Genomic DNA, 19367 nt, shown 5'->3' on the forward strand with positions numbered 1-19367 from the left:
GAAATGGTTGCAATAAAGGATACTCTGGGATATTTGCCCACACTAATCATGAGAAGACTGGTACTTCCTTAATAGGGCACTAACTTGAGTGAAGAAACCCAGACATACAACTAAGCAAGGACAAATCTAGACCACGGCATGGATTATACCAGGTGCTTGCAACATATAAAGGAGAATTAGCTGCTTCAGACATATCCTAAATTGCTTCTTCCTAGTAAATAAGTAACTGGTTCACTATAACAGCAAATCAAGTGTCAATCACAACTGCAATGATACTTGAAGGCAGTGCAGCAGTAACTGCGCAAAGCACCAAATTACTTTGAAATTATCCAAAAACTCAATGAAATTATCCATTGGGCCCATTACCTTGGACCAAATACTCCTATACTGCTTCAGAAGATGTCTCTCAAATACCCATAACACTCTAATTCAGGGTTATCAAACTCATTTCATACAAATAGTATGCATAGCACCTGCTAAGGGCCAGAAGTGATGTTATTAAGCAGGAAGTTAATCATTAAGCAGGAAGGACCCAATCCTATCCAACTTTCTAGTGCCTATGCAGCTCCAAGAGAAAAAAAATGTTACTTTGAGGGGGCCTCTGTGCCTTCCCCCACTGTAGCACATGCCCTGCTGGCACAGCTGTATCAGAGCTGGAAAGTTGTATAGGATTGGGCCCAAAGTGACCTAAATAAGCGCTTTGTTCTCCTCTAGGAATGTTTCAGCTGACAATGACAGAGGAGAAAACATGCAAATCTTGATCAGTCATAAAGTAATTACAAATCAGTACAGTGTTTATGCCTGAAAGAAGGTAAACACTACTCTGTGATTTATTATGCAACAACGTCCAGTATGGTTTGGCAAATATATTGGGACCATTATACATTTCTTGCTATTGCATGTGTATGAAGATGGTCCTTGAAGTTTTGTAAAGACAGCCCCTTAATATGGACTATTCAACGATAGTGTGCCCACAATATTTGTTCTTAGTGTCTTAAAAGCTGTGTTTCTATCCTTTAAAAAACCCCACAGGCATGATTTCTCAACATCTTAGGTTCTAAAGTCCTGTAAGACCTCAGAACAGCACCTCAGACAGACCTCAGAACAGACCTCAGAAAAGAAATGCAGCAGTTCACTGCATTTAATTATGTCTAGCTTTTATATCAATATTTTGTTAATCTCCATATCTGTTCAGGGACAAAAAGACCAAATGTGAGAACAGGCAGACTGATATGTTCAAGTGTAATGACATGATCTCATTGTTTTGTCCAATGGTCACAATACTATTGCAGGTTGCTAGATAACTTGTCAAAAATGTTTGAATATTGAAAATAATAAGTATGGTATTTTCAAGTGTTGTCAAGCAAAATTACAAGCAGTAATATCAGATTTATCCTGACATGAACAATTAACAAAGACTAAATTTTTAAAGCAATCTTCCTAGTTAAAGTTAAATCTAAGAAGTTTATCATAAAGAAATGGCCAGGAATCATGCTCTTTAATGAGCTCCTAAATTAGCTTCACAGCTAGCCTGAACATTCATGAAATTGTGTCAACAAGTTTCTCCCCAGCAACTGAAAGTTAACCAGGGGAACACCCAATGACTCTCTCTAGGATGGAGTCATCCACGAAAGCTCTTATGACTCCAATGTTGAACAAAAAAGATGGTATATTAAACCTGAATCTGAGTCATGGAACTTGCTGGATCAGTTTCAGTTTTCCCATTTTACACCATCAGAATAATTGTAATCTCCCAAACATAGTTAAAGGATAGAAGGATAGAACTGTAAAGCCCTTTCCACGCTGACTTTATCATATGGTCAACACTACTATAATTTTACAATTAATATTTAAGAATGGAAAAAAGGTTGGTAAATGGAAAAAAGGGGGACTTACAATTAATGGCTTATCTTTTTACAAATCAAACATATAGGTTACAGTGCAGGCAAAACAATACTTCACTCTCAATTTAGAGAAATTCTATCTTATACAGAAATGTGATTCTCAAAGTGGAAAGTACAAGTAGAAAAGCAAACTTGAATCCCTACAACGAAATAATACTGTTCCACACCCCATTTGATCAGATTCTAAACTGACTAAGCAGCTTCAGAGTACACAGACAGTACAATAATCACATGGCACCTTTAGATCTAACCAATTTATAGGGGCATAAGCTTTAATGGACAAGAGGCCACTTCATTAGAGTCACTAATTAATATCCTCAATGGGCAGATGAATGCATACATATAGAAGAAGAGGGGGGGAAACCAATGACAGTGGGGCTGAAAAGGTCATCAAACTCAAGTAGTACAGCCTGTGACATTTCTTTGCAAAGTTGACATGTACACAAGATAAGCACAGTGACCGTTCCCAACAGCAGCAACTGCAAATAGCACAATCTTTCATGCTCAATCTAAAACCTGTAGTAGGACAAATAATATGGGTCCCAATTTACCTCCTAAATGAATAAGATCAAACTTGCCAATAAATTCTTGCTCAGCACCTCGGTGAGTATACAAGCTTGTAGTCTAACACACACCACACAGCAAGTTTCACTTGAAAGAAAGTGGGTTTTTATCCTGAGAGGCACAGGATATCACTATGAGTGTAACAAACCAAGTCTACCAATTCCTCAAGGGGGAAAAAAAAATCTTGCCTGCACCACCACCCAGCCACTTCAGTATGATCTGGGGTAAGATGGATAGAATATTGGAGCAAAAGTCAGACTGGAGTTCATATAAGCTCACTTATACGCGTTTCCAGAGAAGTGAGTCTTGCTGTGTTTCATGTGGCTTTCTCACAGGAAAGCATGCATGGGATGGCAGCCCAAGTGACTCACTCTCAGGCTAGTTCAGGGGGTGGGGAGAAGAGAGGAGAATGGCTCTCTTTCTCTTTGAGAAGGTCAGAATACACAATATGGACTACTGAAATAGCTGGAGAAAGATACCCATACATGTGCACCTGCAAATGCCTTGCACACCATCCGCCTGCACGTTTTGGTACCATCCCACACATAACAAAAATATTTCCCCTTTCCACCCCGGTTAAATATTCTGCTCTTCAGAGTTGGAAAGAAAAGGGCTTTCCTTCTTTAGCATAAAATCAAAGAAAGTCCTGTAAGTAACAAAGTATACAACTTTCCTTCTCTGAAAAGGCAGACACTAGATGCGAGCACACGCTGCCGAGTTAAGGGAGTCTCAGCTGGGCTGCCTCCGCCTCTTCCAACCTCTCGTATCTCCAGGGTTTCAAGTCTTTCCAGTTGCTGGTCTGGAGGTGGGGGGGGGGGAGAGAGGAATCCGAGGAAGAAGCTACTTTTGATCCAACATGACTTACCCCAAACCAGGGGGAAAACCGTGGGCCAGGCTGCTGAAAGCGATCGCCTCCTCTCACCGGCATCTCTGGGGCTGCCCCTCCTTGGGGGAAAGCCTTGGAGCAACTTCAGCAGAAGCCCTTCTTCCTCTGCGCCCTCGAGATTCCTTGCACTTTACACACAGCCCGGCTGCTCACTGCGCAAATTAACCATTACTACCTTAAAGGAGGACCCAAACTCCCTCACTGTTTAGGTTCCCCCAAGACCTCGCCCTCCAGCTTCCTGCATCCCCACAAGCACCACACCAAGGACCCAACGATCGTTTCCTTACCCGAGCTCAGCTACCTACCCCAAAGCAACATTGTAATAAGGCGCTACCATTGCTAGTGAAGGAGGGGACGCTGGCAACTGTTGCATGCATCTCATGCACGTGTGTTGCAAGAGTTTCACTGCCCCGAGACGTGTACATCAAAACACACCAAAGAGAAATCAAGAGCATGAAACAGGAGGAATAGGGAGAGGGAAAAGGGCGAAAGATGTTAGTACAAACCTGTTCCCTCCCCCCTTCAGGTCTAATTGGTTCATTCCCGGTGGAACCCTGGGCAGCTCCCATTGCAACATTGCTTCTTCCCTCTTGGAAGTGGAGAGGCGGCCGCCAGCAGGGAATTAATTGTTCGCTTTACGCCTCACATGATGCGAGGGAGGAATTGCACCAGCCACTCAGTGCTTCAGCTCCAAAGAGGCTTCCTCCTTTTTTTGCACACTGGGAGACCCCGTTTACAGGAACAGTGAGGAAGTTCTGCAAAGTCATTAAGCCAGCCCGCAGCTCTAAACAAATCCGGGCCATCAAAGCCCCAGAAGAAGTGATTGCTTGGAATTTCAGAGCAGGAAAAAGAACCCGGCCAGAGGCAAGAGAAACTGTTTAAGTAAGATACAGTATAATAAACGTAGGGTTTTAAAAAATGTTATTTATTGCCATTGGAATTTTCATTTTTAAAGTTGCAGTCCGAAATGTGTTTTGGGAGCAAGCCTCAAAGGTGAGTGGGTAAACACGTGTGGAACCTTCCTGGAAGTTTCACTTGTGAAAATAACCGAAACACAGCCTGAATCTATCATAAATTGTTTCATAGATATTGTTTCTGCAGGCAGTTCAAGGGGGAAAATATGGGGAGCTTAGTGGAGGGCTCCACAACAGGAGAGGCATATGTCTGTGTTTGATGCAATGTTGGATGCATTTTGGGAGGTTAGAAAGAAAGACCAAACCTCAGCTGTTGGGGTCATGGAACCTCGAGGAGAGGGGAACAAAAGGAAAAACTGAAGAAGCACCCCTACCCAAATTTTGTAGTGGGCTTAGAAACTCCTGTAGGGGACCCTTGTCAGATGCTTGCCTCTTCTTTCCCTATTGGGGTGGGTGAACCCCAGCCCCATGCCAGAAGAGTGTGGTCAGTTGCCTTGGGCATGGGAAAGATGGGATATACATTTCTTAAATAAAGGCGCAATCCTAACCTATTTCCCAGCACTGAGCTAAGGCTCATGCAGCTCCAGGGTAAGGGAACAAATGTTCCCTTACTTTGAGGCTTCTTTGACTGACCCTCTGTTGCAGGATGCAGTACATGCCCCATTGGCACAGCTGTGTCTTTGCTGGAAAGTTGGGCCTAAATTATTTAACCTGACAAAAGACTAGTTAGAAGATTCTGAAAATGAAATGCTGAAGTCTAACAAAGCACACCTGTGCTAATAGGCGCATTTGAATGATGTTCCTGAAAAGTGGTACATAAATATTTTGCATAAATTAATCCAGAGACCATCCACCTGGCTTATACCAGAGGGCAGGAAAGGGGCTAAGCAGGTTTTTGCTCACCTTCCCTCCAACTCATGCCACAAAGTTACAGCTGGATCACAACAGTCCCACAACTGTTCCACTTAGTCATAGTCTCTCTTGGTGCTAATTCATGGGTTCCAAACTAGTCCCTGCAAAATGTTTGATGCATTTAAACCCTCATTCCAAGCCATGACCTTAAGGGCTCAATCCAAACCAACTTTCCAGCACTGATGCAGCCACAAGCAGCCCTGAGGTAAGGGCACAAATGTTCCTTTCCCTTGAGGAGACCTCCATGACTACCTCCCACCACAGCTGTCCATTGATACAGCTGCATCAGCACTGGAAGACTGGTCAGAACTGGGTCCCAGGACTACTACTATATAGCCTTTATAGCAGCAGTTTTTGAACTGTGGGTCACAATTCGATTTTTGTTGTGTGGCAGGGTTGGCACAACCCGAAAGCTGCAAAACATTATGGGTTTGAGAACCACTGCCTTATAGTATTATCAATCCAGAGTTATATAATGATGACAATAACAGCAAAGGGTCTGGTAGCATCTTAAACTTACCAGTTTCTTTTAGCATAAGTTTTAACAGGCCATAAAGCACTTCTTTAGATGGATAATGACAGTCTCCATCAGTGCCTTTAACTTTGTGAGGAAGGGAGATTCCATGGCCCTCCTCCAATCAGGCCTCACCACCAAATGCCCAGGTACTGAGTTATCCCCATTACTGAAAAATAAGATGGGGAATTTGTACAGCTCTGCCCTGTTTCAAGGGGTGCATTCTGTTTTAGCTGCAGAGGCACAAGTCACTGTATCTACCAACTACAGCTATGAGATAAAGCCAAACGTGAAGAAAAAGGCTGTTGTGGTTTTCGCTAAAGCACTGGTCTTAAGGGTCAAATGAAACAAAAACTGTTATAAGACAAGGAAGAAAGCTAAATTTTAAAGGAATTTTTAATCATTTGTTCTATTAATCTTTTTTATCCACACATATTCTTTCTTGATCTTAGCTTGCATCATCCTAAAAAACAAAACAAAACAAAACCACACAAAGCCGACACTCACTTTAAGTACTGTGAGTTTTTCCTCCTTTTCATCAGGAGTTTTTCTGCTATAGGAATTTCTTGCTGTAGAATTCAAGTTTCAAACTGGATGAAAGACACACAGTACAATAAGAAGCACGATAAAGCAATGAAGTGATGTTTTTAGCATCTGTCTTACACAGATTGCCAAATCCAAGGTTTTTCAAACTGTGGGTTGACACCCACTTGGTGGGTCACAACCCAATACCTGGAGGGTCCCGGGTTATGCCCTTTCACTTGCCCTTATATCTTCTTGGCTCCAAATTGGAGCCCTTCAAGACACAATTGGAGGCCACACCACGCCTCCAGAAGCAGCCAGAAAGTAATTTCCAGGTTTGTGAAAGTGATTTCCAGAGGCCAGTGAAGGCCAGTGAAAAGACCTGCAGAGCCCAGAAGGTGAGTTGCAATGCTCTCTGCCGTAGAACAGGTGTGTCGTGTTGGGGGGAGGTTTGAGAACCCCTAGCCTAATCCATGCCCTACATCTTTACCCCCTTAGAAGTTACTTCCAGTGAAGGAAAGCAATTATTACAGGTCGATTAGAGAGGGGTGTGTTTTATGTGCAGGAGAATGGATACTGGATATCTAGCCTTTTAAAAAAAATAAATCACAGAATTACTAAAGGATCAACTTTCTTCCACACTGCAGCATTCATATCCTACATTAAACCACTCATGCTAAATGCTGCACTCTAACTAAAGACAGTTTTGCTATCCAAGGATCTGCTCACACAATATTTTTGCAAGGAGGCATCAACACAGAGACCATGTGCTCACAAGATCATGCAACCAGGAGCTGAGATGTTGGTATTGTGCTGTATTGTGCTGATTGTATTGTGCTGATTCTTTGTCTGTTCTGGCAGGCCATTTCACAAAAAGGGGCAGCCAGGTGGCAGCACTGCCACACAGTCTACAGGACAGACTTCATTGTATTGTGTCAAAATAGGAAGAGCTGTGCCTTAATTTAACAAGCAGCTCTTCCTATACTTTCACTTTAGTGCTAAAACTGCTGAGAAGCTGCCAGGATTTCACAAGGAATCTCAAACTCCAAGTCTCCCTTTGGAAGCAGTGAGGGCAAGACTAAGATAAAAGGAATAGTTGACAATCAGGAGAGCCAGGAATTGCAATCCTGTGAGTTTTCTTTCCTAAGAAGACTGACAGTACAGAAACCTGACTCCCATCCAGTTCAGGAGTACTTGCTTCATTTGTAATTAGTTCATCCCTGATTAAATGGCAGGAACTCATTGGCTCATCACTGGGAATCATACCTTCTGGTGTCCATGACTGGTTGCCACACTGGTTGCCTTACTGTAACAAGGTAAGACATATTAAATATTTTTGAACATTAAAATGATGTGTAATTATTATATTATATTATTATTAACAGTATTTACATATTACTTTTCAATGGATATTATATTATATTTCACATTTTCAATTCATATTATATTATATTAGACACAACACCTAGCAGAACATGCAGCAGCATTCCCTGATTTTGAGAAGGATGGTCAAAGATCAGTACAGATCTTTGTACAGTACAGATGCCCCATCAGCATATGTCTTTGAAGGATTTGTCTTGACCCAATCATTATTTCAGACTCTCTTGGGGCGCAATCCACAGCTTGTCTTTGGCAGGTGCAAGTCCCCTGTACTGGCCCAGGAGTGTCTTGAATGTGCTGTAAAGCACATTCATGCCTCCTTGTGAGCAGGCTAGGCCAATCCAAGGCTGAGTTTTTGACCTCCTGGCACCAGATCCAAACCAGGAAGGGGTGAATTTGCACCGGCCCTGGCAACCCAGCATAGGGGGTGGGAGAGGGTCACTGGAAAGCAGAACAGATGTGGGGAGGGGGAGGGGGAGGGGTGGGCAAACCAGAAGGCAGATGAAAGGGGTGGGATCAACCACAGCACCTGAGGTCACATCCTAACCCTCACTTCTGGCCCGATCAGCCTTGCATGGGCCACTCAGATTTGCATCAGCAAATTTGCTGGTGCAAATTCAAATAACCCCATGGGGTGGTTGGCATGCAACACGGGGTAAGGAATAAAATATCTTCTTACCCCAAGTTGTTCTCCAGCTGGCACCTGCCTGGTGCTGGATATGACACAGGCCACTCAGCCTGCCTTGCACTGTCACAAAGCACTTTACGGCGCTTTTGTGACAGTGTGCGCTGGCAAAGCATGTGCTTTTTCAGTGCAATTGACCATAGAATTGGGCCATAAATCTGTGTGTCTAAGCATATAAGCAAGGTAGAATCTAATAATAGCACATCAGAATTATTAGTGTGAACAATCCCTGTGTTTACAAAATCAACAGTGAAGAGTGTCACTATGCCATGTCTTGGTGCAACTCAGCCCATCTGAACTTTATTTAAAAACCTTAACAATGAAAGATTTTATTTAAAAACCTTAACAATGAAAGCACAAAGCAAATTTAAACTATAGATTTAAACTATAGATGCTCAGGCACTATTACAGCATAGCAGAGGTGTTCTTTCCCCACTTTTGAAAGTGTGGTGCTGAGTTTGATCTCTTACCCTTCAACCAGTGAATACCACTTCAAAGAATGTCAACATTTACCAATGCAGCTAAAAATTCAATTTGCCTAGGAATATCTCCAGCAGGTCTAGAGATGATATACTAGATAACTCTCCTTTCTCTCCCTGAAACCCTTGGTAATGGCATAAGGGAGTGAAATCAGCCAGAATCACACCTTCAGTAGTGAGGCCTAAACTGCTGCATTGGGCCTTCTGGGACTGTCACCATTTGACAAAGTACACTCTCTCATTGGGAGAGTAACCCATCCTATATTAAGCATTAGGTACAGACAGTACTAAGTTCACTGGCCATAACTCTCCTCCAACATATGCCCAGTGGACATGCTGCTGAACTGGACATGAAGCATGAAAAGAGACAGGACTAATGAATTCTCAAGCATCCAGAAAGGACTTATCCATAGAGCAAGATACAAAAAGCAAAGGGTAGGAGAGAGAATAAACCAAAGCATTCACACAAATACACCTTCAGAGATAATGTTTGGGAAGTGCTTCAAAACTATATAGGGTCATTCAAACTGCAAAAGAAAGAGGAGGATTTGCCAGTTTTAGAACTTCAGCAATCCCTAGATTACAACATAGGCTAACTAATACAATTTTATTTTTATAACACAGTACGCAGCACCAGTTTCACTAACAGCTCAAAGCAAAGCAAAAGAACAGATGATCTCAACAAGACTGTGATGCATCTTGCCTTGAGGCACAGTTGCACTTCCTGCTGATGAATTACTTAAGTCTTTTAAAATGACTAAATGGAAGTCCTTGCTTACCAAAGACCAATACATCCAGAATGGCCCAGATTACGCAGTGGAGGAAATGCTTGTTTTATCATTTCAAAATGATCATCATGAACACTTTTCAGGAAGGATAACATTTTTTTAAAAAAGACAATATACCACCCCCAGCAATCACTATAGGAGCCCAGTCCTAATGGGGGAACCATTGGCGCTCCAGCCCTGCCGCCAGAACTGGGTGTTGTAAAAGTGTCGTAAGGCACTTTACTGCCAGTGGAAAACACCTGCAGTAGTCTGCAGGTGTGTTGCAGGAGTTTGGGGAAGGGTCATTTATTAGTAGGGCCACTGGGGGATGTGAGCTCCCCACCAACAGCATGGTGTGCGTTGTCAGTTGTCAAAAAACTGATGGTGTGCCTTGACAATTTTAGTACCTTGTCAGTGTGCCATGAGATGGAAAAGGTTGAAAATCACTGTACTAGACCTTTGAGGTTTTGATTGCTTCCACTCTGCACCGACAATTTAGGTTCTTATAGCCTTGAAGGCTAAAAGAAAGAAAGATAACCTCTTTGTAAAATCATGGCAGTGGCAGCCATGCAAACCCACACACAACCAGGATTTTCAGAGATGGACCTGCTTTAGATTATCTCAACCAGAATAATTAAGGGTCCAATCCTATTCAATTTTCCAGTTCAGCCGTGCCAATGGGGCATGCACTGCATCCTGTGGTGGGAAGGCAGTCACAGAGGCCTCCTTAAGGTATGGGTACATTTGTACCCTTACCTTGGGGCTGCATTGCAGCTGCACTGGTGCTGGAAAATTGGATAGGATTGGGCCCTTAATAAGTTGAACACTATAGGGGATCTTTTTTTGGTAGTGGTTCTAATCCTTCGGAATACATTGCCCACAAAGACACAGGGTCTCTTTAGCAAACAGGGCAAGATCAGTCTGAAAGTCTTTTGAGCAGTTAACCTGAATGCAGCTGTATAATAAAGGGCGCGATCCTAACCAACTTTCCAGCACTGGCACAGCTGTGCCAGTGGGGCATGTGCTGTATCCTGCAGTTGGGGGGCTGTCATGGAGGCCTCCTCAAGGTAGGGCAATGTTTGTTCCCTTACCTTGGAGTTGCATTGCCTTTATGTCAGTGCTGGAAAATTGGTTAATATTGCAGCCAAAGAATGTTAGGCTCTGGATCATCAACTGCTTTATAACATGCTTCAGTGCTGCAATTCTTGGATGCTGAAGATGGAAGTTTATACTGTTGAGAACTCCCTTGAGCAAGTTTTTCAACTAGGTTGGGACACAAACATGAAATAATAATTGTAGGTTAGCCAAAACATGTCAAGTGTTTCGGGCTGTTGACCGAAACTAACCTTCTGGATCTGTTAACAAGTACCTGGTGAGGAAGGCTTTGTTTCACCACTCTCAGTCTATTTCCTGTGATGTGTCTTGGGCCTGAATGACAGTTGTGCTCCCAGTTCCACACACAAGGAGATGGTGGTATAGTTGTCTGCTCCCTAGTTTAAAAAAAAAAAAAAAAAGCCACAACAATGTAAGTCCAAAGCAACCAATTTACTTTCAGGTTTAGTTTGATAAATTAAAAAAGAAATGTTTGCAATTTCTTTTAATGTACAACTAGCATATGCAAGACAGCAGAGACGACAGTAAATATTACTACTTTTGACAGAATCTCCATCAGTCATTGTTTGGGTTGCCAAGGAGCAACATGAATCTCAGGCGGACTACTGAAAGCAATCCTGGGCATTTTAACAGGGCCTCCAGGAATGTCCAACATTACATCTTATTGGAGGGGGGAAAAAGTCTCCAGAAAAGCTTCAGTCAGAGTTGGCAACTCTACTCATGCTTAGCACTGCACACTCATACAAAAACAACAAACAAAACACCCCACTTCGCCAAACACAAAAGACGTGTAAACGCAAAGATTATGAACAGTTGAAACTGCCTTAAAACTCAAGTACACAGCAGGAAAGGTATATGTTCACATGGAACATGTTACAACCAAACAAGCATTTCACATTTTTTCTATTTACTGAAAAAGTGCCTTCACCGCAACAGTCTCTTTCAAAACATCGTATAAGAACCTGTGTTCCTTTTTCTTTAAAGATGGTAGTGGAAGCAGCAGGGCTCCTTGTTGGCTTAACTGCTACCTGTTTCCATTTGGCTCCTCCCCACCTAGAATGGCCTCCTGCAGTGAGCTGCTCATTGTGTGAAAGGGATGCAACTTGATTATTTTCTTCTTCCTCCTTGGGAGAAAGGTGTAGTATAAATGCTATAAGTAGGTAAAATAAAACCTGTTTGAGCCAGGAGCATGAAGAATAGCCAAGGAGTAAGCAAGTGCTGGAAACATTTTCTAGCTGAGGCCACCTGGCTTGGCCACTGAGAGAAGGGGACATAAATTCACAAAACTGAAGGGGCAACATGCAACCGAGCCCACACCTCTACAAGTGTGTCCGTGCTAAGAGAAAGTACTGGCATAGCTAAAGGGAGCAGGGGGGTATAGGCCCCGGGGTACCATGCTGTGAGAAGTGTTAAGGTAACCCCCCACCCCACCCCGGCACTTGGAACAGTTACAGCACATTGTTCTGGGTGACTATTTCCTGAAATAGTTTTCGTGAAAAAATAATAGTTTTCGTGGAAGAATGAAAGTGGTCAGTTTCTCAGAGTGGCTCACAACCACTCTGAATGCCCACCAGGGGGTGCAGAAAAAGCTCCTGCGGCAGCAAGTAAGCCTCCTCACAACCACAGTACCTCCTCCTGTAACCCCCTCGTCTGCAGGCACCGGGAGCAGTTCGAGCCACTCTGAGCAGCCAACCGCTTTTCTGGCTCTCAGAAAAAAAGGCAAAAATTTGTTGGCTACTCAGATCAGCACGCAACCACTCCGAGTGCCCATAACGTAGAAGTAATTGGTGATGACGTCATCACATCACTACAGTTACTTTTGGTTCAGGCACTGGGAGGAGGTGTGACCTTGAGCATCATAGCCCTGGATGCCAGAGGGACCAGCTGTGCCAGTGAGGAAAAGGCACCTTGCACACAGTCAGAGGAACTTTTATTATTTCACACATTTTGGCAACAAATTCTGGCACTGAAAACAGGTCCTGAAGATCGGCCTTGACTCAAAACAAGCCCTGCCAAACTGCCTCGGGCATTCTGTTCAACCAGGCTCTTAGGGCATCCTATTTTCTTCATATAAATAGATCAAATTTAATTACCTCACAAGCAATTCTAAACCCACTAACCAATTCCTCTCAACCATCTAGCTGGTTCAGTCTCCAAGCCTAGCAGGTGTTTCTTCCAGGCACATTTAATTCCACCCTTTGATCAATTCCAAGCCTGCCAGTTAGGCTTCTCTGTGTCTCTGGAGCTTTATTAGAGGCACCATCCACCCACTGTATATATAGTGCCATGAAACAGAGAACTCCCGATTAGGTCACAACACAATGTGCTGAGTGACAAGGTCCGGCCTGCTGAAGAGCTCCCATCCCTTCCTGCCACACCTTCAACAGACCTGGACCGTCCCTTGCTAACAAAAAGCTATTAGCTTCCAGCCTTGCACAAATAGTCAATATATGACTCACTCTGCTACATTCATATCTTACATCAAACTTTCTCCAAAGAAACTATGTTCTGCCTGGTTCAGGTACATTCCACCCACTTGTACAAGTGTGCCTAAGTTGAATGTGCATGTTCTCTTCATACACTTTATTCCAATTCTGAAACCTGAGATTTTACAATTATTTATCAAGAAACAATGTGATCACAGAGGTCATACATAAAGAAAAACAGGGGTGTATGGATGTGTTGCAGAGGCTCTATACCTGAAACAGGCAGAAATTCAACAGGCAAAGGTTTTCTAGCAACATGAGCCGAGTTGCCCTCGTAGAATTACTGTACTGTCGTTTGTCATGAGACTGTTAAAGACTCAGAGTCTGTGGCAGGAATGAGGATATAGGACTAAATCATCAAGGAGGAATAGGTAAACCCGCAGGCCACAGAAGCTGCCTACCCTTTGGGTCTTAAAATCATCTGCAGTCATTGTGGGAATATTTTCAAGCAACCTCCACAAGAAAGACTGTTAGAAACTTGCTGTAAAATAAAAGGAAGCTAGAAACCCAAACCATGCACCAGATGCTAGATTCTACATGTGTGAGAGGGGCAGACAGACTTATTCAGTCTTGATTTGTATTCAGTAGTAGTAAAACTTGCAGTCCAACTCAAGAACAAAAATTACTTGGTGGTTTTTATTTTTCCAATCTGTTCCCTCTCCCAAAGTAAGGACATTCCATTTCAAGGAAGGGTAGCGTTTCATCTCAGGACAGGACTGTATATCCTGGATAGGACAGAGGAAATAGAACAGCTGCCTGTATTTTATGGGGTTTTCAGTCCACACGTGTATATCTTACTGTTACTGGATAGACATACCACCTCTCTTTTCTAAGATGCCTGCAGGGAAGTTAAGCAAAGATCTTTTAAAAATGCCACAGCAGAAGGCCAGTGCGTCTTGAAAACTCACCAATCACTTAATAATCATTGATAAAACCAAAGGGAAGAGAACTGCCAAAATAATCAAGTTTTAGGTTGTGAAATAAAGAAAAAAAGGTATATGCACTCACACCCAAAATGCTTTCCCCCACAGCTATATTTTCTTCTGCCCTGTGTGTTTCTTCCAGAACTACTCAACTATACTTCTTAAAAATGTTCACACTGTTGTGGAACTCATTAAAGAAGAAAGAGAGAATCTTTGGTAAGAGAAAAGAAAACTTCTACTGTGTTAGTTTTACATATGCCGGTGACCACTCCTCAGAGCCCTTGCTAATCCTGATAGTTAATTTTGTGTAACAGAAGTGCTTTAACACCGATAGCATCTCTACCGGTATGTACAGTAGAGAAGGAACGGTCAGAGTGCTAGACTACAATCAAGGAGACCCAGTTCCAATCCCCTGCTCAGCCATGAAATTCACTCTGTAAACATGGATCAGTCCTTTCTGGGCCAGCCTAATCTAACTCACAGTTTGCTGTAATAGTGGGGGAGGGGGGATGGCGGATGACACCATATAAACCGTCTTGTGCTGCCAAGGAAAACAACTACAATAAAAAGATAACACAACAAATCCTCCATTTCCAGACCAAGGAACCGAGAACAACTACAGGAAAAAATATCACAGGGTTTCCCCTAAAGCAGAGTTCTAGTTCAAGGGGTATAATGGGCAGCCCAATCTTAACTTGCGCCAGAACAGACAAACAGACCGCATCCAGGGCAAGGAAGGTACCAAGTGGAGTACAATTGGATGTAAGGGGATATTTTATCCCTTGTGTCACACACTAGCCACCCCATGGGGCTACTCAGATTTGCACGAGCAAATTTGCTGATAGAAATCCGAGTGGCCTGTGTAAGGCCAATAAGGCCAGGAGTGGGGGTTAGGATTCAGCCTGCACAGCCATGGCTGATCCTATCCTTCTCCCAGGCCTGACCTGCCTCCCAATCTGCTCACCTCTCCCAAAAACTCCCCTTCCATCCCTCCACAGTGGCCTCTCTCAGCCGGTGCAAACTTACCCCATCTGGTCTGGATACAGCATGGGGAGGCCAGCGCGGGTACTTGCGCCGGCCCAGTCCGCTCACAAAGAAGCATGAATGTGTTTTACAGCATGTTTGCAACACACCTGGACCGATCCTTAGAGCTTGCGCCAATCGAAGATCTATTCAGGATTGGACTTGTAGTCACCTTGCTGAAGCTAAGCAGGTCTGATCCTGGTCAGTGTCCAAATGGGAAACTACCTGGGAACTTGATGAGCTACACCTTCTGTTCCAGCACAGAAGAAATGTGGAATAAAATGTCATAATAAACAAAATACACAATCTATCACCTGGGCCAAAAATTTTTTGGAACAGAAGGTTGAGCACAGAATTCTGTTTCCATAAAACCTAAGCTCCCATTTTTAAAAAGGGGGGAAAAAAGCTTCTTCCCCTCACAACTGCGCACAAACACTAGTCTGGTTTACTGCTGTTAAAAAAAAAAAAGGCATACAAAACATTATGTACCTGACTGAACGTAGCATTTTGCCGCAGGAAATTCAGGGCCCAATCCTATCCAATTTTCCAGTGTTGGTCCTGCTGTACCAATGGGGTATGCACTGCTTCCTATGTTGGGGATGCAGTCACAGAGGCCTCCTCAAGGTATGGGAACATTTGTTCCCTTACCTCTAGGCTGCATTGAGGCTGCACTGGTGTTAGAAAGTTAGATAGGATTGAGCTCTCAAGCGCAAATCCCAAATAACTCATTATCTGCATAACTTACCCTAGTAAGGCTGTTGTGAGGTAGACAAGATTACCTGCAAGAACTTCACACAATGAATAGCATGGTGGAAGAGGAAAACATAACAAAAACAAGAAGTCATAGAAGTGCAGCAGTTGTTTGTCACAGAAGATGGTGTAATTATTACTATTAATTACTCTGATGAAATTTCTCACATTGTATGCAAGAATAGCATTGGGCTACACATAGAATAGCTACACACAGTATTGGGTGTGTTCCTAAAATCATACCACAATAGGTGTGGATATCCTTCATCTCTGGCATAGCCAAGATTTTTCTTGTTTGACACCATTTAACTAAACAGATCTGAAAGCTTAGAATGTACAACACCATGCAGATACGAAATGAACTCCAAAGCAAACAGCTCTGGTCCAATTATGCTTACAATGTAACTGGTAGAGATTTCTGCTTGAAAACAAAAAAAATTGAAATTCACACAACTCTGGAAAATCTTTAAGTGACTAAAAAAGGGTAAAGTGTGGCTCGCGAACCACTCTGTTGGCCTCCAAACAGCCCGGAAAGTGGCCTGAAAGCCACTTTCTGTTTTTGGATGCAACTTCCGGTTTCACCAGAAGTTGCTTTTGGACATTTCTGCAGGCCATTGGTGAGCAAAGCAGACATCATACAAGTTCAAAATAGTGTTGATTGCTGCTTTGGGCATTATTTTAATACTGAAAAAGTTGCTTCAGTTGCATTAAAAATCTATAATAGATTGTAGAACTGGTGCGATGGACCATATGGGCTAATTCAGATATGCTTTTCACTGCTCTCTCTCATACATGCTATCATCTCGGCAAATCTGAAATGTTAATCCAGTTTGTCTTGAACAGCAGCTGAACAAGAGAACATTTTCTAGTTGTGTATTTCAGCTGTAACTAGGTTTATAGTCAATGTGGAGCTAACACTTGTGTCACTTTAAAAAAAGGGTGGGGACCCAATTGTTATTGTGTGGTTTCAGAGACTTTGTTTTTAAGCTATAGTGTGCTTAGTGCATTTATGCCCTTAACAAGCGGGGTGAACAACAAAATGTTGCAGGATATAGCCAACCCTTAACAGACGTAATCTTGTTCAAGAGTTCAGTCCAACTGCACCAACGGTCTTAGCCACTGTTCAGGACTTGTAAGACAGGTCAGGTTGCAAAATAGAAGTGGTGGGGAGGGGGGTTGGGAGGAAAGAACCCATTTTTTCTTTCACACCCTCCTGAAACCTCCACAGTATGAGACAGAGAAGGAAGTTTGTTTTTTTTTTTAATTTAAATTCATGATATGCATCTTCCCAACTCAAATCCCCTTTGGATTACACACATTTTTATTTTGCTTTGGAATTACAAACTGGTATAGTTCTGCATGCCTGCAGAGTTGCATGTCTGGGGAGTTTACATGTCTGTGAAAGGAGTAATTATTACTATTAATTTGATGAAATTTCTCACATAGTATGTTTATGTACTAGATGTGTAGCTAAAAACACACAATGGATGTAGATGTCCTTCATCTCTGGCATAGCTAGTGCTTTTTTCCTAATGCACATGCAGGCTGCACACTCCCCCCTCCTCCAATTGGCAGCAGCCTTTAATGCCCCCCTCCCACAGTTGGTGCTCATTTAGAACAGCATTCTATAGAACACAAAACACTGCTACCAAGAAAAAAGTCAGATACCATCATTCCCATGCACATACAGAAGTGCTTCATATGCATCCTTGCGCCTCCTTGGATCCTAGCCAACTATTACAAGTTGTTCATATTTCAGCTATGCCCCTGTTTATAACAAAGAATTCTCTCTTAATTTCTTATCTTGGTCAAGGACACTGATGACTCAAGAAAAATTTCCTTTCACTAGTAATGGACGTGTTTAGGCTTAGGATGTGCGTTGATGAATGCCAGCATAAAAATGTGGTTCATTCCCTAGAGAAAGACACAGCAACACAGTTTTGTTTTCAAGGGTTTCCAAGTATAACAAGCATTTGGGTTATAAAGTCATGGCAGCTATGCTGAAATGGGCTTATAAAGTTTGAATTCAAGTCTTCAAGGCAGAAGCATAGTATTGTATCTATTGGACTATGTATTTTTTCAATTGGCATTGATACCCTATCATGTCATCACCATTCCAGCAATTCCCAAACTGCATAGCAATGTATTTTTCAGTATGTCTCTTTAAGTTACATGAGAGTAGTGTTTGAGAGTTGAGTCCTGTTTACATGTATCAAAGTACAAGTGCCAAAAATATATATACACATGTATCCCACATATCATTCAGCAGGTGTGCATATTGTATTCCTGTACCATTCCAGAATGCAAACACATCTTTGAAGATGTTTTTATATTTTGCTTTACCCTGATATTTAGGAAGAATTCGAGGTGTTAAGCAGTGTCAACCCGGAAGATCTTTTTTTTTTTTTTAAAGTACCCTAAATAAGTGGAATGTCACTTGTTTACCAACATGACAATCTGTTATGTTTCTAACACAACTGTTAAGAACATGCTTTAACGTTCAAGGGCAGGAAATGCAATCAAGGAGTAATCCATAACATTCCTACTTAATTTGCCATCGCTCCAAGTCTGCATTGGCTTATCTGCTAAGTTCTTCTCTCAAAAATGCTACAGAGGCTTAAATGCTACAACTGAGAAGACTTCCAAATTATCCCAGCACCCATATGCCAGGCAAGAACACCATGTACATGTTACTAAGAAAAACTAGATTCCACCTCTGCAACTTCCTACATTAATCATTTCTCTAACTTGCAGATAATGCACGCCTGTTATCTTGAACACAGTTGCAAAATAAATATTTGTTTTTCACAACAGACCAACATGGAACTTACCCTGGATGTTGCCAAAGGTTTGCATGCCGAACCACAGGTAGCAGTTCTCTCTTATTAAGGGGAGTGATCCCAATTGCAGCTTCGAGAATGGTTATGTATTTCTTGTACTTCATCCTGCTTCTTTGAATGCACAGCTAAACAGAGTTACAACCTGTGCTAGGCGGCAGCAGCTGAAAGCATCTTGCCCCAGCAATCTTAATGAGCTGCAGCACTGTTTCTCAGAATGGGCTGCACACATCGCAAGCTCGAGTTATAAAAATAACTTTTGAAAAAAGGAGTACTGTACAAAAAAATTCCTGGCAGATTCCCCTGGAACGTCATTGTTACATAATTCCCAGCAATCTTTGAATAAAGCACTAATGAAAATGAATCAAGAGAAAATCATGGTTCTAAGCCTTGCCTGATAATGTACACTCTCCAATTTACTAATCCTCAGCTAAATCTCCAAGCCTTATAATCTTCCAAGTACTAATGGAGTAGCAGGTGACTTGCCTCTCAAATCAAATCAAGGGCCGCTAAAGATGTGTTCACTAAACTCTGTGTTGCTTTAGATACTCCCAAATAAAAGCATTCCCTCCACATTCCTAATACTTTTGTGAAACAAATTGATGGTAACTTAGCAGACCATTCCAAGAAAAGAAGAGAAGGTACGTTGAGCTTGAATTTAACAGAGCAAAATTTACCAAGTGCTAAAAAATTGCAAGCTAAAATGAT

At 42.4% G+C, this 19367-nt stretch overlaps 1 protein-coding gene across 5 annotated transcripts in view; it reads right to left on the minus strand.

Annotated features, from left to right (window-relative positions):
• The window catches only part of TJP2 (tight junction protein 2), an 83308-nt gene that overhangs the window by 44782 nt on the left and 19159 nt on the right, over positions 1–19367 (minus strand). For 2 of the 5 annotated variants that reach the window (XM_066613966.1, XM_066613962.1), the window contains exon 1: positions 3334–3649. In XM_066613966.1, coding sequence (XP_066470063.1) covers positions 3334–3396 — 63 coding nt within the window. In that variant the 5' untranslated portion in view covers positions 3397–3649. Of the gene's footprint in view, positions 1–3333; positions 3650–3860; positions 3934–10873; positions 11018–19367 lie in introns of those variants that run through there. The other 3 variants (XM_066613967.1, XM_066613965.1, XM_066613963.1) reach the window with 3 other exon arrangements.

This window comes from Tiliqua scincoides, chromosome 2 (genome assembly GCF_035046505.1).
Source record: "Tiliqua scincoides isolate rTilSci1 chromosome 2, rTilSci1.hap2, whole genome shotgun sequence".
Lineage (NCBI taxonomy): Eukaryota > Metazoa > Chordata > Lepidosauria > Squamata > Scincidae > Tiliqua > Tiliqua scincoides.